The 25,050-nt window shown below is 45.5% G+C and overlaps 1 protein-coding gene across 4 annotated transcripts in view; it reads left to right on the plus strand.

Annotated features, from left to right (window-relative positions):
- Positions 1-25,050, plus strand: part of LGR6 (leucine rich repeat containing G protein-coupled receptor 6) — a 164,663-nt gene that overhangs the window by 32,275 nt on the left and 107,338 nt on the right. For all 4 annotated transcript variants that reach the window (XM_048498394.1, XM_048498395.1, XM_048498397.1 and 1 more), the window contains exon 2: positions 22,875-22,946. In XM_048498394.1, coding sequence (XP_048354351.1) covers positions 22,875-22,946 — 72 coding nt within the window. The remainder of the gene's footprint in view (positions 1-22,874; positions 22,947-25,050) is intronic.

The raw sequence follows: 25,050 nt of genomic DNA on the forward strand, positions 1-25,050 counted from the left end.
TACAAATGTACTGTTTCATCTGTGTCTGACAAGAGTGTTGCAATTTCACCATATATAAAATATTGTGCAGTGAGACCTGGGAATGTCTGGATTTCTTGTCCAAAACAAGTTTGAAAAGGTGAATAGATTCTTTGCAACAATAACAACTTTATTTTGCAAAAAAAAAACAACCAAAACCAAAACCAAAACCAAGTGCTGTCTGCAACAGTTTCTGGACAATTCACTACTGAAATGGCTTATTAGAATGCAATGCTATTGTGTCTTGGGAGGCATTTCAGCTAATATTTGGTGGTCCATAGGATAGCACATCCTCTTAGTGGGTGTATATTTACATGAACACTGTTAACATGAACAAGTTAGCTGGACGAGCCTTCAAATGCCCAGCAGAATTTTCTGTGCATGCAGACTCTGGATTCTGGCATTGCATTTCTTCTAAATGGCCTTATCCTAGTGCCACTCCATTGTAGATTATAGAGAATCCATGCCATCAGTCTGCTCCAGCTGTTCATGCAACCCGACTTCAGAATGTGTACCTTATTTCCAATTGGATTTTGTCCAATTTACTGCCTTCTCTTATGAGGATAAAGAAGCATTCAGTTCTTCATATATTCTTACTGCAAAAGTAGTTGGGGATTGTTTTACACCTTTGAAGCAAGCGGGTTTTAAAACTACCTTGGGAAATGCTAACAATGCTTTATAAAGCAGAAACACAAATCCCATGTCATGTTGCACAGAGATACCTGCCAAGCTTTTCTCGCCATATAAATCACTCTGGAGTGTTAAGATCCATGCAAACTAGTTCACACCTCTGAGTGAATTATTGCTTTCTCTTTCTACTTGAATATGGTGCATATGTTTTCAGTACTGGAGTGCTCCTTCTCTTACTTATTTTGGCAGAGGGTGCAGTGTCTGGAAGAAGAGTGATTTCAAAAAGCCAGACTCAGGCACTGTCTCGCTTTTCAAGCAGGTGTCAAATTATATGTTTTTTCCTTCTCGGTGCAAGTGTTCTGCAGATGTCCCGTTATTTCTAAAGAGACTGAATGGTTCGGAAAGCCCTTGACCAGACGCATTTGGCTGCTGGGTTCTTTATAGCCAGTGAGTTGTCCATATACACACGCACTCAATTTCTTGTAGAGTTAGCACTTCTGGATATAACCTGCTAAATAGGGGTTCATTTTCCTGCAGGAGTTGCTTTTATATGCTGAGCCTCAGAGAAATCTTTGTTTAGTTCCACATCATCTGATCTAAGGGAGGAACAAAGTCTTAGAAAAGTGCCATGAGTCAAGCTTGGAAAAAATAGCAATGCAGAGCATCAAAAGGCAGGCTGCTCTTGGATTCTAGACAGAGGATGGGCAGGCACAGAGCCACTGAGCCCAAAAATCATACAATAGACATTTCCTGACTTGAGCATTTAAAGGGGTGGTGGTGGACCCTTTTACTCCCTGCTATAAGCTCACAAGCCTAACACACACATACCTTTACTTTTAGAAATCACAGTATTAAGAATCAGTGGAGGTGCAGTTATGAATATCCAAAATATAATTTTTTACTGTACAGCTTTAGATTACTTTCTCTTTTTATGACTGACTCATAAGTTGGCCAGAGATGACAGGAGTAGGCACAGAAATAAACATAATAAAATAAACAACCATCCCAAATATTGCCCCCAATCAAGCTATCGTTGTACTCAATTACAGTGCAATTCTATTGAGAACTGAACACCAATGAAAAGCCAGGCCTAGCAGAGTCATACAAGTTGGGTGGTATCAAGCCACCAGAGGTTGCTGCCAGGCCTAGGGTTGTCAGCTTCCAGGTGAGACTTGGGGATCCCCTGGAATTACAACTGGACTCAAGATAACAGAGGACTTTCCCCCTGGAGAAAACAGCTGCTTTGCAAGGTGGACTCTATGACATTACACCATGCTGAAGCTTCTTCCCTCCCCAAACCCTGCCCTTCTCAGACTTCACCACAAATCTGCAGGAATTTCCCAGACCTGCAGTTGGCAACCCTAGTCCTGGTGAGTCCTCCCTCAAAAGCCAAAATAGGCATGGAAAGGACTTGCCTTTTACTGGCAGAACCCAACCTGGGACATGCAGTTGCCCAGCAACTGTCACTGAGGGAATGTGATGATTAAAGTTGCAGACACTGCTTTTATCATTTTCCGCTTTTTAAAAATCCCCCCCCCTCTTTTTTAAATTTCAGATTTTTCTGCAAACCTGGGGACCTGTTCACAATTCCAGATATAAGTATTCAAAAATTTGCTAACTTCGCTGTTAGAATATAAGATGTCTGGTAGCACTGGGTTGGAAATTTATTCCCCCAAGCAACAGCATTTCACAGCCACAGTCTTCTTTGAAGGAATAGCTTGTTTTAATCTTCCAGCCAATCATCTACTTCTGCAACTAAAGAATTAGGAAGTCACTTCAGCAATGCATAGAAGAATAGGCAGAGCTAAAGTCTTCATTTCATACCAATAGAGTTATGTGTGGGTGCAGGAGCAGCAACTATAAGATATAACAAAACCATCCACACTCTCATGCTGTACTTTAGCTCACATTTTAGAATCAAACATTTCTCCAAGTGAAACCACTTATAGCACGATTTAAATCTTGCTTCACCGCCACAGCAGGACAGATTTGCCAGTGGGCACTGAGGGAAGAGACCTCTTCTCTCTGCCATGGCCAATTTTCCCACTTCCCACTTCCTTGCAGTACTTTGCACACCTTCCCCCTCACCTCTGCTTCATGCGGTCGGCTCCTTTCTGATTCCCTAAGTGCACTGATCAAGAGGTCGATAGATCAATTTATCATTGCTGTGGCAATGGGGAGACCCACCCCCCCAACCTCTAACGTCTATGTTCAGTCTCTCCTCCACCAACACAGTCTCAGGACATCAGTTGCCAGGTGCCTTGGAGCCTTCCTCCTCGCCCCCCTCTTCATGCTGCTGGGTCCTTCCTGCGTCTCTAAAGTGCACATATTGAGAGATCAAGAAATCAATCTTTTGATACAAAGTAACAATAAAGAAGGGTTTTGCAGTACAAGCAGGTGTCTTTTTGGCTCCACCTCACCTATCCTGCTCTGTGTCTGCCCTACCCAATGACTGAGAGGTAGTGGCGTAGCGCCAGGGGGATGGGTGTGTGTGTAACGCACCGGGTGTGCAGCGGTGCGGGGACATGGCGTGGCGGGGGTGGGGACATGGCAGGGGTGCAGGGCACACGCATGCCCCAGGTGCAGTTCCCCCTCGCTCCGGCCCTGCTGAGAGGACTTTTAAAAGTTTATTTCAGACAAGACTCTGTTTTAAAACAAGTCACTGTCTTCTCTTCACTGTTACTATAATATCATAAAATTGGTAGAGCTGCAGCTATCAGATACCACCACTTTGAACATTAAGTCCAGAATGAACCCAGAGTCAGGAGTAGTGAGTTCTGAGAACCTAAAGAAATTGGTCTTTCATCAACATTCCTTAATCTATTATCAATATTTTGAAATGCATATATTCTATTCACATTTTATATTTTCATAATTTATAAATTTATTCATGTGAATTTTATTGTTGTGTACTTGCACCACTGTTTAATATTTGAGTTGCAATTCTACTTTGAATGTATTCCTGTGAACACAATCTTTCTGGTACATTGTACTTTTCCATTTTCTGTTTAAGAGAAACCTGTGTGTGTGTGTGTGTGTGTGTGTGTGTGTGTGTGTGTGTGTGTGTGTGTGTGTGTGTGTGTGTGTTCAAACTAGAACATGACAAAGAGATGGAACAGGAGCTGGCTTTTATATGTACGGGTCATGCTTTTAGACTTCAAGTCTGCCTCATGCTTAGTATTCAGGAGGATTACAAATATACATGTAAAATGCAGTACAGTCAGACAAAATACAGCATTTATAAAACCTAGCCTCCCATTAAAAGTTTAGTAGTAACTTTAATTTTAGCAGTTGAGTAGACAAGAATAAAGTTTCCACGTTTGTTTTCCCCACTATTGTACTGAAGCACTGAGAAAAACCACATCTGGGGGAATTTATTCATGTTACTAAAAGGACAGAAAATGTTTCCCATGTTGGAGATGATATCAAAGTGAATGACTCTGACCCAGATCCAACAGCAAACCCAGATCCAACAGCAAACTCTGACCCAGATCCAACAGCAATTTGTATCAACACCAGTTCCCTTCAAAAACAGAAGCAGCATTGTGAAGTGACAGAAACAGAAATAAATGAGGACAAAAAAATTGGGAAGAGGAACTTTCTCTTCTAGCTTATGTGGTCAATAACCACTTATTGATCATGTAAGGATTACCAGTATATACATGTTGCAGGCCACCAAGGAGTCTTGAAAAAGTACACGGAGAGATAATGCTTCATTTCAGATGAGGAGGTGACATATTGTGAAAATATGAGTAATGCCCCATGCATTTGGATGTGGTTTAAGTATGCATCTGGTGCATGTGATATATGCAGCAAACCTTGTTCTTATTGGAAATAAATGAGGCAATTTCATCTTGAAATCTGTGGCCTTTTCCACGCATTCTCTTCAGAGTTTTGTCATGCAAAAAGTTTATTCTCTTGATTTAAGCATCATTCCCCAGAATCACACCTTGGAGATGCATACTTTGGCCCCACTGACATTTAATTTGGAAGGGCCTTGTACTATAAATTGAAGAAAGTCTCATTAAAGGGCATTTAAAAACAATTTATCAAAACAGCACCATCTTATTTCATAAACTGTTCTCTACCCCCCAGCTATTAATTCATTGTTCCTGGAAACAAACTGGAATTAGTCTTGATGAACTCTTCAGGTGCAAAGCAAAATGTATTTTTATCAAAGGTGGTTGTATCGTCTTTTTAAGGACTCTGCTACTGTACATCAGCCTGACAGAAAGAAATTTATCAGGAGATTTTTTTTTTGTGGTGTATAAATATGATGAAAAAAGTTTTATCTGCTAAATTCCTGTGTGCCGTAAAAAGGTGGCAATCCTAGACCCGTGAAGCTTTCAAACTACTCTGGATACCCTGCAGCAACATCTTCCTTACGCAGCAGTGGCGTAGGAGGTTAAGAGCTCGTGTATCTAATCTGGAGGAACCGGGTTTGATTCCCAGCTCTGCCGACTGAGCTGTGGAGGCTTATCTGGGGAATTCAGATTAGCCTGTACACTCCCACACACACCAGCTGGGTGACCTTGGGCTAGTCACAGCTTCTTGGAGCTCTCTCAGCCCCACCTACCTCACAGGGTGTTTGTTGTGAGGGGGGAAGGGCAAGGAGATTGTAAGCCCCTTTGAGTCTCCTGCAGGAGAGAAAGGGGGGATATAAATCCAAACTCTTCTTCTTCTTCTTCCTTCAGCGCAACTGTAATTGAAAAGTTTGGAAGGAGTTTAATTGAGGAATGGACAAAAGCATTCTTGGCGAGGGCTGAACTTTGATAGTTGGTGAAAGTCTGGTTAATGGACTCCTTTGCTTTTTGTGGTGCTTGACTTCATCTCGGCATCTTGATCCACCAGTATAAACTGGGGAGATTCTAAGGCTGATCCTGTACAAAGTACAGCGTGAACAGTCACAGACAAATTTTGCCAAGGATGAGAGAGAAGGCAGTAGAACAACTGACCTACCTCTCCTAGAAGAGGAGAGTAGTAAGAAGAACTTACTACATTGTGGTTTATTTATTTATTTATTTTGCATTCTTTCTAAACAAAGATCCATTGCTTTTGCTAGAAGCTGGACCAGAAGGTGAGCAAGTCAAGAGTTTTCCTTTTAGCAGGTGGGATTCAGATCTTATTACCTATAGACAACCTGTTCTGTGTTAGCTGAATTTCTCCACAGTACCATGGCACATTACAGAAGATTCTTGGGGATGATCAATTTACTCACAGAGGCCATAAGACTCACAGAGGCCTGTTGAACCTCATTATAACCCCTTCTGAGTTGAAAGATTTTGACATTTTGAATCATACTCGTGCAGCCACATCAATAACCTTCCCCTCCATACTTTGTGTTATTTGGAAAACTTTGCATAGGAACGGCATGAAACTTGATGGAAATAGCAGCTGTTTGTGTAGTATTCCTGCCCAGTGTATGTTGTGACAGTTTCTGTTCACACCAGACCACTCTTTGCCAATTTACCTGGAAGCAGTTGGCAAGAGATCAGAGGTAAAGCCCTGTCAGAGCTTTGTAGAATGGGCAATTTGCTTATTGGGCACATACATCTGTGGTAACGCTTCAGCAAGGCATGTGGGGGGTAGGGAGACTGTTCTCTCTAGCTGAGAGAAACAGAGAAAAACTGAGGGAAGTTGCTTGGTTTTCTGCCTCCATAATGAAAGGGGAAAACATTTCCAGCTTCTGTCTTGCAATGAGGACTCTTGGAGAGAAGAGGTTGGTATTCAAAATGTGCAAACATTCAGGGCCTCTTCATGATTGTGGTTTTCACTCAGCCATGATGATTACAGGCTAAGCTCTCTGAGCACACATTGATGGCACATGCCGTAATCATCCTAGAGTGGCTTTCAGCAAGCTACTGTGAGCACTCTAAGCCTCTTTAACAGCAGCTTGCCAGAGGTCTGCTGCTGGTGCCTTCTGCTGTAGGAGTAGTACATTGCCATCATTCATTCCAGTAAGCCTTTTAACAGTTATGTGACAGAAAGAAATTCAACAGGCACAGCTCTCCTCTCATTGTATCTCCATGCTGTAAAAGGAAAACTTCAGCAATTGAGTTGCTGTCTGTTGAGCACCTCTCAGAATTTGTGCTACTATCAGTTCTGTGGTATGTCTAGCATGCAGCTAGCCCAGCTGGAATAAACAAAATTGTGAGAGACAATAGCGTGAAACAAAAGACACTCCTGTGCAAACATGAATTTTTGACAGGGCTCACCATTTTAAAGGACTGACCATGGAGCAGAGGGAAAAACAAATGTGCCAAAGATGAGGTGAGTCCCCTTCTCTACCAGCCAAAGGCGTAATGAGGCCCAGCTGTCTAATGACTACAGCTAGGCTAGAACTGTCCTCAGACTAAGGTAGCTCCTCGGACGTCTTTCACAATAGTGGTTTACATAGGACTGGCCTTGCCCATGGGCAGAGGGCAATAGCAGTCCTGTATATAAGTGGTTAATTGTGATTATTACATGCTTCAACTTTTGCAAGGTAGCCTAAATCATTCCTAAGGTGAGGTTCAAAATTTCAACAAATCCATCACATAACTGATTTGCCAGAAGCACATTTTGAACCCAAGTTGGGAACAACAGAGATCAAAGAGGGTTGTTTGCAAACAAAGGGCTACATGATTGGCTCTGGATATCTCTGGAAAGGGGGGGGGGGGCGAGGCGGGAAATGCATTGGATTCCAGGCATGAGATGTCTGAAACTGCTAGAGATGCTTTTTGATATCTCTGTGCTGATATAGTTTTAAAAGAGTTCAGAGACACATCACCTGGACACATTTGCTTGGTATTTAGTAGGGAGCTAAGGGTTGTGTAGAGGAAGAGGCTAGTGGGAGTCAACATGACTGGTTCCATTTTATCTCTCTGAGTTTTTGCGTTATCTTGCTGGATTTTCCTGCAATTGGCGTCATTTATTTCCAAACACACGATACCAAAGTGGAGAGCTACAGAATGAAGATCTGAAGGAAAGGAAACATTAAGATCTGGGTGGATAAAGATGTCTACCAATGCAGCTGAACACTGGAAGAAATATAAACAAACAATCAGCTCTACATAGTAGGTCCAGTGGAATTGCAGAACAAGAAGATTCACAGATAGCAGTGGAATTATACAGGAATCTGGGACTGGTCTCACGCTCTAGAGTCAACCCTGCAGCTAGGGAAAGGTGGTAGAGAATATCAGGCGCCTTCCGCACATGCAGAATAATGCACTTTCAATCCACTTTCACGATTGTTTGCAAGTGGATTTTGCTATTTCGCACAGTAAAATCCTGCTGCAAAGTGCATTGAAAGTGGATTGAAAGTGCATTATTCTGTATGTGCGGAAGGGCCTCAGAAACACCATGATCAACAATATATTACTGGAAGGTCTTGAACACACTTCTGACAAAACTCTCAGATTCTGCCAAGCTTGAAACTTCTGAACTACTGCATCAGAGACTGCAAAAACTGGAGGAAACTCCAAACCAAACAGAAGCAGACAGGGCCAGAAAATTAACAGAGTAAAAAAGTAACACAGGTTACAGAAGACAGTATAAGAAGACAAGCACAAACCAATGTAATGCCTAGTACTGTCTATTGCCAATTTTTATTTATTTATTTATTTTCTCATATATTTACATTCAAAGCACTTCAAGTTTGGTGACTGGTTGGTTATTTAAACTATTTATATGTAGTAGTATCTAGTGTGACATTGCTCAAGGCTTGTAGATTACATGAGCAGTATCATTAAAGTAAAGTCAAAGCCATGTTAAATCCTAAGCAATTTGATCTTCATTAAGAGTAGAAATCTTTGGATATGTTTGTTGAGAATCATAGAATCAAAGAGTTGGAAGAGACCACAAAGGCCATCAAGTCCAACCCTCTGCCATACAGGAATACACAATCAAAGCACCCTTTCTGCATTGTTCAAAGTTCTACATTGCCATTTAATGCTACAGTCCTTGAAGCAGCTAACAAAAATACAATTCAACGAAAAAACTTTAAAAATCCTAAATAAAGTAACCTGCATACACAGAGACAGAGCAGTACCAGAGCTTAATCGAAAGTTCAGCAAGTAGGAAAAGAATCCCAAACAACTCCCACCAAAAGCTCATGTAAACAAAAGTGTGCGTCATAACATATTTTAATTAGCCAATAGGCGACACAAGTCTTCAGACATCTCTCCCTTTCTCATGTGCACGGGTATATCTAGAAAAAGCGAAGATGCTTCCTCTGCAATTCTGGGAAATGTTTGAATCACATAATTTACTATATATAATCCTACCATCAGACAGGAAGAACTGGTTAGCTGCTACAGCTTAGTTTTATTTCAACTCATATTCAGATGAAGAGCTGAATTCATGGGGAAAACTACAATTGCTCAGACCTACACACTACACACTGCTACACTGCTGGAATTGGGTCAACATAGGTAGCTATACCCTTTCTCAGGCAAAGATGACAGAAGGATGTGAATGAAACCACCACATCTTCCTGTCCCTGCCCCTCCCCCCGTGAGATCCTCTTTTAGCTTTAAAGAATCTTACTTATGCATCAGCTCTGTCAAAACCATTATTGTCTGTGCTGTTAAACATAACACTTTGATTTGAGAGCATTTATAGTGCTCCAGGCAGCTGTTAGTAACGTTTTTGTTTCTAAACAGTTGTGCTTGCCATTTTGTTTCCCATGGCAGCACAGAGCCTCCAAAACTCTTCTTGCGACTTCTTCTGTACTTTAGACGAGCCCTTCTTTCATAAGCTCAGACATTTTCTGCCTGCTTTATTTACTATAACAATTATAATTGTTACTAAAGGGCTGGTAACAGCTTGTTACTCATGTGATATGTACAAGCACAGTTGCCACGTCCAGAGCAAGTAATACCTGGAGATTTTATGAGTGGGGCCTGAGGAGGGTGAGGTATAATACCATAGATTCCACCTTCCAAAATGGCCATTTTCTTCAGGTGAACTGATTTCTGTTGACAAGAGATCAATTGTAATAGCAGATATCCAGCCACCACTTGGAAGCTGGAAACACTAAGTAAGAGAGATTCTGGTCAGATTTTGATAGGAATATAAATTATTTTTGAAAAGGTACCAAAATTCAATGTTATCAACTTTCACCTGAATTATAAAAATATATCCAAATTGGAAAGATTTGATGATTTCAGTAGAAGTTCCAGTTAGCTGTGCTGACCTATCATGTTTAGTCAAAAGCATGGGTCTTCAAACTATGGCCCTCCAGATGTGCATAGACTACAATTCCCATGAGCCCTATTACTTGGCCATGCTGGCAGGGGCTGATGGGAATTGTAGTCCATGAACATCTGGAGGGCCATAGTTTGAAGACCCCTGGTCAAAAGGAAGTCCCAATGTGTTTTCAGAATATAAATCTCTATTTGTACTGTCAGCATTACACTGTAAACATCAGAAGCTCAGAAAGCCTCATGGTGCTGTCCACTTTCTAAAGACATTTGATGGGTGCTAAGAAAGGTCTCAGCAGGTACCATGCTGCCCCAGGGCACCACGTTGGGGACTACTGTCCAGAGGCATAGCTCCAAAGGGGTGGGGAGGGCACGATGCACTGAGTGCGCACTCCTGTCGGGGTGTGGTAAGGGCATTCCAAGGGCATGGTGGGGGCATTTCGGGGTGGGATGGAGACGTTCCGGGGTGGGATGGAGGCATTCTGGGGTGGGACGGGGCGGAGGATGTACCAGTGCACCAGGCGCTTTTCCCCCTTGGTACACATCTGCTACGGACATAGATGCTCTTTCAAGTCCTATACCTGTACCCAAGGGGATTCCCATCCTGTAGAATGCAGCTATTGGAAGAAGAGTCATTGGGCAGATATTTGCCTGCTCCTTTTAGGTCAGGGGTAGGGAACCTGCGGCTCTCCAGATGTTCAGGAACTACAATTCCCATCAGCCTCTGTCAGCATGGCCAATTGGCCATGCTGGTAGGGGCTGATGGGAATTGTAGTTCCTGAACATCTGGAGAGCCGCAGGTTCCCTACCCCTGTTTTAGGTGAACGCTCTTTGCATTTTCCATTTGGAATGATCCATGAGGGTCTGAACATATAAGGAAGAAAATACTAGCCATGGTTGAAGTGGTTGTCAGTCACCCAAAAATGTGCTTGTTTTTCTTGTTTCCACCACTTGTGCATGAGGCATGTCATTGCTTTGAGATTCTGACAACTTATCTGCAACAGATGTGGATTTCTGCATTGTGCATACTTACCATGTGCTCCCTGTATGGAGCTACTGCTAGCAACTGTTGAGAAATGAAGGAGCTGTTGAGTAAATACATAGTAGATGCTCATTGAACTTAAAGAGACTGAGGAACTAGCTGTCTCATGACCTACAAAAATACTGAACCTTTTAAAAGTTTTGCCTTTTTACTAAAAAAAAGTACTAGTCTTGTGTAAATTCATTATAGATAACTTCATAGTTGACACAGACTATCTGAACTGATTAGAATCAGCATTTAAAGCAAAACATTACAGAGTCCCAATACAGATTTGTCCTTATATCAGCTATCTCTTCACCCCCAAACCTGTGTTTCATGCTGTTTGGCTTCACAAAATTGTACTTGTAATTTTATTTAAAACTGGCCTCTCCAACCAAATAGGGTCGTCAAGGCAACAACGTGGGTGTTAAAAAAAACTCCCACTAGAAATATGTCAGTCCATAAGCAAATTGATAGCATGTTTTTTTAAATGTCTGGTTAATGAATCTTATTACACTGTTTTGTTTTAAAAGCAGGTACCTTTGTTGAATAATTTCTTTAATCACTGGATGTCAAAATGTGCGCAAATTGTTTCAAAAGTGAGTTCCATCCTATGCTTAGGTAGTAGCGGAGGGTAGGGTTGCCAGGGCCACTGGCAGAGGATTGGGGGTGGGGTGGGGGGATAAGGTTGCTGGATCTAGGTTGGGAAATTCCTGGAGATTTGGGGATGGAGCCTGAGGAGAACAAGGACCTCAGTGGGGTACAATATCACAAAGTCCACTCTCCAAAGCAGCTATTTTCTCCAGGGGAACTGATCTCTGTAATCTGGAAATGTACTATAATACCAGGGAGATGCCCTGATCCAACCATCCTAGGGGAGAGGCAGCTGGCATACAGTGTGAGGAGTGTAAAATATAGAGTACTGTTCAGGAAGGAAGAGGGAGGAAGAATTGTAGATTCATCCAAGGTGGGGGAGAGGCGGGGGGGGGGGGCTGTGCCTGTGATCTTTGGATGTTCCAACAAATCATGAAGCAGCCTTGTGGGATTAAAGGATTAGCAAACATTGTGTAATCTACACCTGCTCAGGTGAATCCTTTTTTTCTTATTTTAATAACTCCCTTCCCTGGGAATGTTTATTTACAAAGTTAAACACCATGTCCTTTTTTCATGCCTTAAATATATATATTCCACTCCAGTCTGTTCGCCTAGAGTCAGCCTGAATGAAAAAGACATCTTTTATTTTTACTTCTGGAGGGAAGTGGAGTTGATAGACACCATTGAAACTGAGGAAACAACAGTTTGAGGACCTGTAAACAGACTTGCAGAGAAAGTCCTATAGTGGATGCACTTCACCCTGCAAGTAACTAAACTAGGTGGGAGTTTGTGGAAGTGCATTGTGGGGAATATATTTTAAAGATGAAAGCTGGCACTTCCATTTGCTGATGTGGACCTTTCTGTCTGTGTGGAAATGTGTTTATGCCAGCCCACTGATGCTGTCCCAAATGATAAGGAAACCAGAGCTTTGTGAGTTTAACACCAGTTGTCACCTGCTAAAGGATGTGAGGATAAATTTCATATCAGGTGAGAACAGCTGGTGTTCCTGAAGAAAAATGTTATGCTTTGCCAGCTACTCTTAGGGCAATTAGGCACAGTGAGGTTCCTGCGACTTCAAAGGGAATTGGCCAGGGAGTCTTTGTTTTGGGGCATGCTTGGCATTATTACCCACTGCCCTGTTTGCAGTGGTGCAGGTGTAACCCCCATGCCCAGAATGGGTTGACCCAGTAAGGGGTGGAGACTCGGAGCAGCAGAGAGGCTGGTGAGCTCTGTTGCAGCTGTCAAGGCTACCAGGACTCGACCCTTGATTTCTGAGCAAGTCTCCAATACCCTTGTTAAGGTAATTTCAATATTGTTGGGAACTACTGGGAAGGTAGTTGTTGTTTTGCTGTGTTGTAAATGTTGGAGTTTATTGTTTCAGGGTTTCTTTTGTGGTTGTAATGGGTGAGAGTTCTCCTGGAGACCTTCATCATGTTGCAACCTGTTCATCAAGCCCTTGGAGTCTTCAGGAGCCAACCCACTTGCAAAGAAGAATTGGACTTGGCAATATCAGTAGACTGTAAATAGAAGGACTTGAAATGCAACCTGAACAGGACCTTGAATTGTAACTTTAAATGTTGATGTTTTAAAAGTGTTAATTGTAAAGAAAAGTAAACCATTTTGTTGTTTAAAAATTGTTGTTGCAACTCATTCCAAGTACTGCCCCACAGAACCCACAAGCTGAGGTTACACAGGCATTACTCATGAGCTGGCTTTTTGCTTGCATCCAGTGAGGATGAAAAGGGTGAACTATTAAAGAAAAGTCTTGAATATGGCATCTGAATACTTTGCCCAAACACTGATTGTCTTTTACAGTGGAAAGTGAGGGGGGTGTAATGGCACCATGCAAACTGCAAAACCTCAAAAGGACAACATGAACTGCCATTTGATAAGCTCCCCAGGTTCACAATTATCTGTCTCCCAATGACCCACACATCAAAACCGACAGGCATTTCCCGGTCTGGTTTGGAATCACTGATTGCTTGCGAATAAAACTATGAGGCTGGAAACATCCCAGTTTGTTGATCAAATGCAGGGGCAAATCAGGTGTTTGGACTTGTAGTCGATTCAGCACGCTGGTCAGCTGCAAGAACGTAGGACGAGACGCCGAGATAACATCTGCGGAGATCGCTAGCAGCTGGAGACCGGAGGTCCGTGGTTCTAGCGAAGTCTCCCATGCCGGGTTCCTGGCACCTTTTATTGTTATTCCCATCGGGGCGCAGGGAGGACCGGGGAAGTCCGAGAGCTGGAAGGGAGGTCGGCATCATCATGTGATGTACGATCTCACCCCACGTATGAAAGGGAGCGTAAGCTGCCTGAGTTCAATTCCACCTGGGGGGCATTCATTGTCCTGCTCGATTGGAGCCAGACAGTTCATGACCCATGACCCATGGGGATGAGGAGTGGGGCGCGCACGGGCAAGGTCGTAGGGTCCGCTACGCCCCAACGCTCTACCACGGTGCTGTTATCGGCAGTGCATTACCACATCTTTTACATTTTGTATGGGGACCAAATGCTATATGCATTTAAGGGACGCGCTTTGTCTCCTACCGCTCTCGGTCAAGCTGGACCAAGCTGCTTGTGTAACATTAGAACTTCAGTTATGGGTAAGGGAAATTCGAGGGGCTTCGCCACATCGCTACAGGCAATATTAGACACGCATTGAACGAAACAGATCCATAACGGGGTACACACAAATCCAATGCAGAGCTGTACAACAGTACTCAACCATCCTCCCGCAGCTGCCAGCTCCAGAGGGCTGGACCACCAATGGGGCAAAACATCATAACTTCAGATTAGATACAACTTCTTGCAGCTCAATGTGATTCTCATGTGAATCAACTGGGAATTATCGCAGCACGAAACAACACATGCCATGTACATTCTCACAACCTTGCGGAGTAACAACAACAGGTGGAATCGGCCAGCTGCACGCATTGTTCAGGGTCGCTTGACGAAACTCCCGCTGCTCGGAGGCCAGGGCATCCAGAGCGGTGGAGGTAGAGTTGGATGGATCCTCAAGAAGGGCACAGGCCAGCCGCCACAGTCTTTAGCATTGTAAGCAGCGTAGGTCCGGGACTCCACTAGGGAAGCTGGGCGGAGACCTAACTCCGCCTGAGAGGGCGACCGCCGTCCGACAGGGAGGGGCTCTAAAAGCAAGTGGGTGAGCCGGAGCTGCTGGCGGCGGGCGTCCGCCCCCCGGTGGCTTCCGGTGGACGGCTGGTGAGGCTGACTCGAGGCACAGAGTCTGCAGAGAGCCGGCAGGAATATAATTAAACGCTTCCCCGGGTGAGGTCCAGAACCAGCCCCTGGGGAGCAGGATGTTTCCAACACTGGGGAATGTCTCCGCAGTAGCCCAACTGGCCGAGCCGGCGAATGGGTCTGGTCGGTTCTCTCAGCTATTGCCAGCCTGGCATGCGGGCGAGTGTTAGACCGCGGTTAGCTTACAGTCCCAGGGACAAGGGAGAAACAGCCGGGAGGGTCTGGACTATGGGTCCCCAGTCGGCTTCAGAGTACCCAGATGGATGAGGCATTCATGAAGGTTTAGCCCAGACTCATGAAGTCTCCTCGGCGGTAGACGGGGAGCAGGCAGGAGCTAGCAGGTTCCCACTCCTGGTGGGTACTGGCCCAGGCAGAAAGATGAGACGCTGGCAGCGGCAGCAAACGCTCCCGTGATGTTGGTCTGGTGGAAGTTCGCCAGGGTGGCCCACCAGGTGCAGGAGTGCAGCAGGCAAGGACGGTGGGTCACCGAAGCTGGCGGCGATGATTGCAGCAGAGCTGCACAGAGGTTCCCTCGGGTGTCTCGGGTGGTTCCTGGCTACGCAGCAGTTCTAGCTTGGCTGGTAGCCTCTGACGCCTCCCCCCCCCAGGTCATTCGGTCTTTGGGCATTGGCGACGGGCGCTCTGTTGAGATCGCTGGGCGGGATCCCTGAGAGATGTGTTCCACTGATGGGGTTGGTTTCTTCCGCCATTCCGGCTATCTGTCATGTAGCTTAATCGGAGTCCAGGGACCTGTAGGAAGAGGGGACTGAAACACACCCCTTTCCCAGGTTATGGGGGCCGGGTCCCCGCCAGGCTCAGTTCTAGATGGACAGGATATCGGATCGGCTTAGAGTTTGTGGAATTTAATAAGAAGGAAGAAGGTTTGTTTTGCAGCCCGTGAAGGTTGCTTTTCATGCAATTCCTGGGGCCTTCTTACCTCTCTTTAGTTGTTTGACAGGGAGGGTAGGAGGTAGGGCGACCCTGGTGGGAATTGGCTTCAGAGCCACCATCAGGTGCTAGGCCAAGGCAGAGTCCGAGCCCCTCGAGGGGAGGGAAACAGGCGGGTCCTGGGGATTGTGGGTATGCATGCTTAATCAGCAACACAATAGGGGCTGGAAGCACCCTTTGGGGGGATGGTGCATCCGGGGAAATGAAGCTAACAAGTACTCAGGAGGCAAATTCCTCAAATGTGCACAAAGGAAAAAAGCGAGGGGGGTTCTTGCAAGGGAGTTGCACTCTACCGCGACTCTTGTGGCTAATGCAGGAAGCTGGATGGTGCTAAAATTTTGATCTAATTATCTTTAAGATGCCACAAAACCACTGCCTAAGCATCTTAGAAGTGATGATAGTGCTATAATGCCATCACCACTTCCCCCTTAAACTGGGGCCTGTTCTGGCAGTGCTGCGGTACCAGGACGGGCCCAGATTTTAATCCGTCCAGGGAGGGCTAGTCAGGCTAATTGGCCTCCCGCCTCTACCGGTCGAAAACAGCAGGCGAAAGGAGGGGAGGGAAATACTTTCACGGGAGATAGAAAGTGAACTCTGAAGCTTCACAGTTGGGGATCAACGGACCAGGATAGCCTTACCCATCCCAGACCAAAGTCGCTTTGACCTGACTCAAGGAGGTCCCTTCCCAGAGATTGACGTGGATGTCTATAGCACGCATAAGTAGACTGTGAGCTGTCAGCTGAGCCCTGGGCTGTTGGACCGTGGAGCTGGGCGGATGCTCCGCTCCTCGCCGTTCTGTCTCCCCACCCCCCCAGATAAAGCGGGTGCAGTGCCTCGTCGGCCACTGGTCGGGCCACTCCGGCTGCTCTGATGACGGCAACATCAGCCGGTGTCCACCAGGCCCTTGAACTTACATCCTTCTCTATGGCAAGCTCCAGGTATAGGCGGGAGCCCCGAGAAGCGCTCTCCACCGGCGAAGCGACGGGTGGTGAAGGGCCGTTTTACGTTGGCTAAGCAAATGGGCTCAGTCTTTATTGGGTCGGCAGCTGGCAGCCGCGATGGGGTAAGAGAACAGCTTGAGCCAGCTGGCTCCGCAGGCAACTCCTGTGGGATGTTTGTCCAGACCTGGAGATGGATAATCCCAAGCGGGAGTCTATCAATTCGGGACGCATGAACAGTCCCCTGTTCAGCGGCAGAGGCTCTTTTGGCAGCACCAGCCCAATAGTCCCGGGTAGGGATGGGCTCTGCCATACCGGGTTGGGGCGACAAGAACCTCGTGGGGAACTTAAAGGAGATGGGCTGGGTGCATGCGAGCCGCAGATGCCACGCAGAGGGGGGGGTGGTTTTGGCAGGGGCCTTGGTGTTTGGGTCTGCTCTAGTACTCTCCTCCTCCTGGTCCTGGTTGGGAGACTGGCTGGGAGTTTTCCGGTCGGGTGTCGTTTCTCCAGTGGAAGCCTTTCTGGCAACGGCATCGGGTCTTAGGGTGGCCTCCTCCCTGGGGAGGACCTCCTCCATCGGGTTGTAAGCCCCCCCACCAGGCTGCCTACACTCCCCTTCGGAAGTGCGTCCGGGTTGCTGCCGCGAGTTGGGGCAGTCATCCTGATAGCTGCCTCCCGCCGGGTGGAGTGCTGGCGGCGTAGGGAGGCTAGCTTTGGTGGGCGGAGGACCCGGCTGTCCTGGCAAGCCTTAAGCATGTCGCTGCTCAGGATTTTGCCCAGGCCCGGTGATCGCCCCCGCTGGCACCCGGGTGGGAGTAATGCTCTCTATGTAGGCGCATGAGGAGCCTGCTTTGGGCTTCCTCGCCATCTACCCGCTCTCTGAGCTCTGGAGCTCCGTTCACAAACTCAGCATAGGGCTCTTGGGGTTTTTGGCCGGATGGAGTGAGAAACTCTGGGTTGGCTGGCCGGCGTTGGGGACCTTCAACAAATGCCTTGTGGCGCACCCCAGAGGCGACCGTAGCGGGTGTATTCCCCTTTCAGGCAGGACAATCTGATCGTTAGGGTTGGCGAAGCATCGGGTTTAAAGCTGCGCTGGCGGTGTGGTGGCCGCCAGAGGTGGCTGCTCTTGTTGAAGCACTGCTGGCGGAACTCACTTTCCCAGACCACAAATTGTGCAGGGCTCAGGAGCATGCGAAAGGTGGTCTTCCAGTCGTCTGGAACCATTAGGTGGTTCTCTCATGATGGCCTCCAGCATGCCTCTCAATGTAGGGGCTAGTGACTCACGCCCGCATTGCTTTGGCGGGAGCTCAGTGAGGATGTTATAGGCTAGCTGGCGGTAATTCGGCTAAACCTCGAATGACGCCACCCTCCCCCCCTCAGTATCCGTGAAGTGGATCGGGCACAATGCAAGAATCTCGGTATCGCCTTCCGGCCAGGGTTTTCTCTGCAGATCGTGGCTAATACCGCTCTGGCGAGTTTTTTTGAAACCCCGGCCATTATGTGGCGCTTCGACGGAGGTGCAGTGGCTTCGGAAAATGAAGGCGGAGCAGGAGGGGGGGGCTGAGCCGCTGAGAGTTTGGAATTGGGGTGAAGGAGCTTAGGGCAAGGTGAAGGAGGACAGGCGCCCAATTCTAGTGGATAGAGAAAAATTCGGGTTGAAATTGAAGGTGAAAGATCGAAAGGAGGGCGGCCTACAGCAAGTGGGAGCTATAGGTCTGCAGGCTGATGGCTACAAAACATTGTCTCCCACCGTCAGTAGTATGCATATCGGCGCTACGAGGCTCTGTGCTAAGAGTGCTCATGTTTTCCCAGTCCCAGAGATTCAATGTCCCCCCTCTGGGCACCATGGACACTGAGCTTCAATCTCTCAATCCAATTTGGCGCAGCTCCTCTCTTTACGGGACTCCTGCTGTGCATTTCGGGCGCTAACGCCAGTTCGCCAACGTGTTTGTCATAAGCTCCTGCTTTTGCAAGCTCCCTATACTCACCGGTGTTCACCGGACGAGTGGTCCCACGCGGTTCTGGATGCGCCGATCTAGAGGACTGAGGCGATACCGAAACGGTGGTCCCTGGATGCCCAACCAGTGGATTTCGCATCGCGCCCAACCCCAGGCGACACGTGAGCAGGGTCGAGGTCTGAGATTCCTCGGCATAACACCAACCCGTCCTGACTCGATCACCGTCAGCTGCAAGAACGGTGATCGAGACGCGGGAGATAACATTCGGGTGGGAGATCGCCAGCAGCTGGAGACCGGAGGTCCGGTGGTTCCTAGCGAAGTCTCCCCGCATGCCGGTTCCTGGCACCTTTATTGTTATTCTATCGGGGCGCAGTAGGAGGGAGGACCGGGGAGTTCCGGGAGAGCTGGGAGGCGGGAGGTCGGGAGATCACCATGTGATGCATGATCTCACCTGGCTACGCATGAAAGGAGCGTAAGCTGCCTGAGCTTCCAATTCCCTCCACCTGGGGGGGCAAGACCATTGTTCCTAAGCGCCCGTGATTGAGCCAGACAGCCTACGACCCATGACCCATGGGGATGAGGGAGGGGTGCGGTGGCGACTGCAGTACTGTAGGGTCCTTAAGGCCCCAACGTTTCTGCACCATCGGTTAAAAGCTGCTGGGTCGGCAGTGCATTACTACAGGACTGATCGACCAGTCTTATTATTTTTACTTCTTTTTAGTATTAGCATCAATTTATCGATCTGATTATTTACATTTTTTTAAATCTAAAGATATACAGGAGCGGGGAGGCAAGGGGCAATAGAAATTATATGGCAGGAGAAGAAGCGGGAAGGAGTCAGCAACAGGGAGGAGAGTAAGAGGGAAGCATGTAAAGCAGCACAAGGGGTGGGGTAAAACTAGGTGGGCTGCCTGCGGGCAGAGGGAAGAAGTCCAGGGCAAACTGTGCCCTCTGGCAAATCTGTCCCGCTCTGCCAGCGAAGCAAAATTAAAATAGTGCTATGAGTGGACATGCTTGCTGCCAAGAGAGTGGAAAGTGAAAGCAGGACTGGAGGAAATACATCCATAGAAGAAATCTTGCCACGGCTGACTTTTGTGTCCACCACGCAGCAAACACCTTGTGTGTAATTGGCTTGAGTCAGCTTTTGGGAAGCCACTGCTTTGCGGTTGATGATGATTATTTTCACTATAATGGGAGGTTTACCACCTTGGCTTTATCATGAATCAGCTCCCATTTTTACAGAAGTTTACTCATTTCATAGATTGTGTTAAAAGTCCTGCAATACATCTAGCCATGCTTGATTTTCTATTCTATTTGCTGTTGTTCCACCCCAACTTATTGACTGAATTTAGACTTGATAATACAGCCATTTTGGGGAAGTTTGTCTTTTCAAGTGAAATATTTGTTTACTTAGAAAGGAAATAACATGCATTTGGTATAAGCTTGCCACCTCAGGAATCCCACCTGAAGAATTCTGTGATGATTCCGTAAAAAAATTTTTTAGCCTGTGACAACATTTGCATTATGCTCCCAGGGCATTAAGCTTTTGGTACATTCCATCACTGAGTTTTGATTCCAAACTGTCTGAAAGAACAGACTATCTAGCCATGATTAGACTATCTCAGCAATGATTTATGGGATACAGAGCATCTGGAGCACTGGGAAATTGAAAAAAACTCTTTTACAGTACTTGGTCACTTGCAAAATACTGCTAGACACCCGACAGAATTTTATGTTCATAGATTTCTTTTTCAGTGGTTTGATAGTCTTAATGCATTTTATCGCACTTCAGACTATAACTGACCTGTACCACAAAAGTGTCCTATGTTGGCTAGAATATAGGATGGTTATAATTCTTCTTTTGCTTTCTATGTGGGCGCCATAATATATGAGATAGGAGAAGACCTATCAACAGATCTGCAACAGTGGGAGGTTAGACATGGGAGAGGAGTTAGTTCTTTCTCCACATCCCATTTTTCTAGCAAACAGTCCTCCCAGACAAATACCAAATGGGCACTTATATATTTACTCTGTGGGTAACCAGGCATCTTGGGAGGTACTCTGTGGGTAACCAGGCATCAGGAAAGTAGTAGAGGATGGTGAGAGCTAACCCTTTCTCCTTCACATCCAGTCCCAGTCTGAATTCTGCCCTCCCCAGCTGCATTTAACACTTTAAAATCCATGGAAGATTTGATCATGAATTATGCAGTCACACCAGCTTTCACCCACACATTGTTCAAATAAGGTTCAAATGTGTTTTTAAGTGTTAAATGTCCCAAAGATCTCGTGATACTAGAATTATTCAGAAGCAGTGGCATAAAGCACACAGGAACGCAGCCTCTAGTGTGGCGAGTGTACATTAGAAGCTGCCTTGAGGCGTTTGGTATCCTAATATTAATAAATACATAGCTGAGGCAGAAAATGTTCTGCGAACTTTATATAGTATTGGGAAATATCAGAACATAGCCTCATTTTGCCTTTTAGGCAAACTAGAATTCTAACTAAAGACAAATAAAATGAATTCTTAGTAATGAGAGATGAAGGACATCAAAGCTTCTGACTTAAGGAACCCCTTGAGGGACAGATGAATTATGAAGCCTGAATTATAAGTTTCCAGGAATTTTGTCTTATTTTTCCGGTGTATACAGGTTTGGAATTCTTATGGCATACAGAAATGAGGAGTTCTCTTGCAAATTTATGAAATATAAAGGAAGTGAATAAAAGTCTGGAACAGTTCGAGCCTAACACCCCAATGTCCATGATGCACCGATACTAACAGTAATACTAGCAACTAAGCCACATCAAACGTGTAAACAAAGTACAGAATACACGGCTGTCGGACAATAGGTCAAGAACTACTTACATTATCTCAGCAGTTTAGTAAGACATATTAGCACCAACCTTCAAGATGGTAAACGATCAACGGTGTGGTGCACCCATGCCAACACGGTGCTGGCACAACACTGATTGGCTTCCTGTGTCTGTTGCACTTAGGGAAAATAACTGAAAGAAAACATTCACAGCCAGCATAGCAATGGTGATGGCACTAGCATCCATAACAGTTCTGCCAAAATCCACCAATTATGGAGCAGCCTGCCACTCATGTCCCCATGACATATGCTATCACAGCCAACTGCTAGTTAACCAAAGTAGCAATAGCCCCCTGACCTCTCATAGCTGCTGCTGTTGGTCATGCCACAAGCTCAGCAGGTACTGGGTAGTGGTTAAGAGCAGGCGGATTCTAATCTGGAGGACAGGATTTGATTTCCCCACTCCTCTACATGAGCGGCAGAGTCTTATCTGGTGAACCAGATTTGCTTCCACACATCTGCATTCCAGCTGGGAGACCTTGGGCTAGTCACAGTTCTTTAGAACTCTCTAAGCCCCACCTACCTCATAGGAAGTCTGTTGTGGGGAGAGGAAAGGAAAGGAGTTTGTAAGCCCCTCCCTTACAGGAGAGAAAGGGGGTATAAATCCAAATAATTCCTCCTCCTCCTCCTCTCTTATGGAGAGATTCAGACTGCAATTGTACTTCTTGTGATTCCCCCGCACCCTCCCACAGGATTGTGGTGAAAGCCAGATACTGAGGGGTTCAGATCTGACAGGCTCCCTTTCAACTCTACTTCTGTACTGCTAGCCACAATTGTGGGAAGTCAGAGTTATTGGGATACAGTATGGAGGGGATGGTGCACAATCCAAAGGGTACAAACGAATGGAGGCAATGTTTGTGGCAGTTCTAGGTGGGGGCTGGGACTCTTCCTTTCTTGATTATCTGTGCATAGCACATTGTCCTTGCAGCTCATGTGCAGGAGAAGGGTCTTGTCTTTAACGTCTGTGTCCTAGGCAGAGCGGTCTTAGGCAAATGCAACAACATTAGTTCTGTCCTTTGGCTGTTTGGTTAAAGGTTCTGTGCTCTCAGGTATTCACGGCATAGGCCAGAGCGTCACCTATTATCTGAATTTTAAGTAACAGCCAAGGGAGCTGTGATTCCCCACTATGGAAGTGATATAATTGGCTGCAGTTTTAGTTAGCATCCTAAAATATGGCAGTGCTTGGGGTGGTGAAGGAGATGGAGGGACACTTCTTTTTGTGTGGGTTTCTATGTGATATTCCAGTATTTTTTATCATTTTTGAAGGCCAGACTGAAACTACTGAGCCAGAGTCGTGCTTTCCTCCATTGCAAGAAGCCTTCAGCATGGGGTCTAACCTGTAAAGCTTCGATCTAATATGATTCATCCTGCATCCTGTTTACACAGTCTAGATGTTTAATTAGAGTAGGGCCTGCATTGCAAGTGATACAGTTTCTGTTCTTTTTGTCTCTCAGGGATTTAAGCATGAATAACATCAGCGAGCTGTTTCCTGGTGACTTCCGTCACTTGCGCTTTCTAGAGGAATTGTAAGTATAACTGAGCATGTAGTATCTCCTGGGTTGAATTATTACCCCCACCCCCCACCCCAGTTTTGGGCAAGACCATGTCTGCAACACCATCAAATGAAAGTATTCTGCTTAAATTGCTTTCAAATGTTCAGTTCAATCAGTTATTTTCGGACATTTTCCCTTTAGCCCTTTGCGTTGGCTGATAAAAACCAGTAGTGCTACATTCCATCAAACGTAATGGAAGTGAGCGGCTACACATGCTGTAGGGGAGATCGCTAAGGTAAATGTGTTGTAGGGGATAATACTTTATCATTTTCAAAACAGCCAAAGATCAAATTTTTTTAAAAATAAAGCAAAACCTCCATGAAATGGTTGGTGATAATTGCAAGGAAGTGGATAGTCTTGCTGGTATTTATCATTTTTCTAATAGCCACTTTGACCAAATCTGAGTATACATAAATCCAGTGACTGGAGCTGTGATCAGGCAAGGTAGATATTTCTGTACATATATTGAGTCTCAGTAGCTTCAAAGATACGTGTGTGTGTGTGTGTGTGTGTGTGTGTGTGTGTGTGTTTTAAGGGACCATTTTCAACTGAAAGGCTTTATTTTTCTGGGCTGTGCAGACAAAACCCATAAAAACGATTTTTTTCAAAAGTTTCCAAAATGTTTGGCAAATATTTTAAATGCTTTATGCGGAAACAGCCATAAACAAAGTAAGTAAAGAATAGGTTGGTGAATAGCTGAGAAGGAGAGAATGAGGTGGAGAAAGGGTAGAGGTTGTGGGGATGGCAGGAGGAGGGAAAGCGGAAATAATGGGGAGAGGGTGATAATTTTTATTATTTATTTAATTTAATATACCGCCCTATCCCCGAGGGGCTCAGGGTAAGGGGGAAATACCCTCCATGTGCCCACAACACCCACACAATCACATTCTAAACAAAACTCACAGTCACAATGGATGCACTTGCTAAGGAAATAACTTTTCATAGTAGCAACTGTGCTGCAGGCAGGCAGGCAGGGCGTGGTCAGGTCCAGTCTCACAGGACAGAACAGGCAGCAGACAAGAGTATAGTCAGGAGACAGTCCAATGGGTCAAGGCAGGCGGCAGGTAAAGGCGTAGTCACAGGTCATTTCAACAGATCACGGCACAGGAGATCAGGTAAACAGACTGGGAATCAGCAGTAGACCAGGCACACGGAGGCAACAGGAAACACACTTGTTGCACCCAGGCAGAAACAAGCTCACAGCAGAGCTTATGTAGAGAGCCTTGTCCAAGAGGTTGGGATTCTTCAAGGAGTTAATCCTCATCAGATGCAGACACTTTTATCTTCCCATATCTTGCTGCAATACAAGCACTCTTCCTTTGCTTCTGCAGCAGCCCTCTGCTTCTGCCTCCTGTGCACAGCTGACTCATAACTGGGTTCCCTAGAATGAATGGATAAATTCTTTATAGCTATGTTGGACCCACAAGATGGCCAATTAGATAGCTGACTGATATAACAGGATGTCAGGTGACTTTTATTACATCATATTTTCAGTTTAAACATTGCATGTTGTTAATATGTATGTTTCTGGTGGTATACATGGTTAAACAAACAAACAAACAAACAAACAAACAAACAAAAGAACTTGTTATAGACCCAGGCTTAGGGTTACCTGAATGAGCTTGTTGACCTTCAGAACAAAGAAATTCATGTAAGATTATGTTAAAATAGACTTGCTCCTAGTTCCTTAAATTCTTTTCATTATTAAGTAAGCATGTGATATTTTTATATCATATGATCCAAAAAAAGGACCTGAAACAGGTAATAACTTTATATTTTATGACAAGTAACATGCCTGATAAAAGTGTTGGCCAGGAACTGTCATACATATCTTCTAACACATGGTAGTACCACCAAAACAAAATGGTAACATTTTTTGTTAGATGCTTTTTTTTGTTTCACCAAATCGGTTACATGCATGAACATTGCTTAATTTCTCATCACTTGATGACTGATGGATGAAATCATGGACCGATGCCATGGATAATTTGTGTGGGAAGTGATATAGACGTCCTGTCAGATTCTGTGATTTTTTCTCTGTTATGGCTGTTTCACACCTGCTAGCCATCAACTTGGT

Source organism: Sphaerodactylus townsendi, linkage group LG05 (genome assembly GCF_021028975.2).
Source record: "Sphaerodactylus townsendi isolate TG3544 linkage group LG05, MPM_Stown_v2.3, whole genome shotgun sequence".
Lineage (NCBI taxonomy): Eukaryota > Metazoa > Chordata > Lepidosauria > Squamata > Sphaerodactylidae > Sphaerodactylus > Sphaerodactylus townsendi.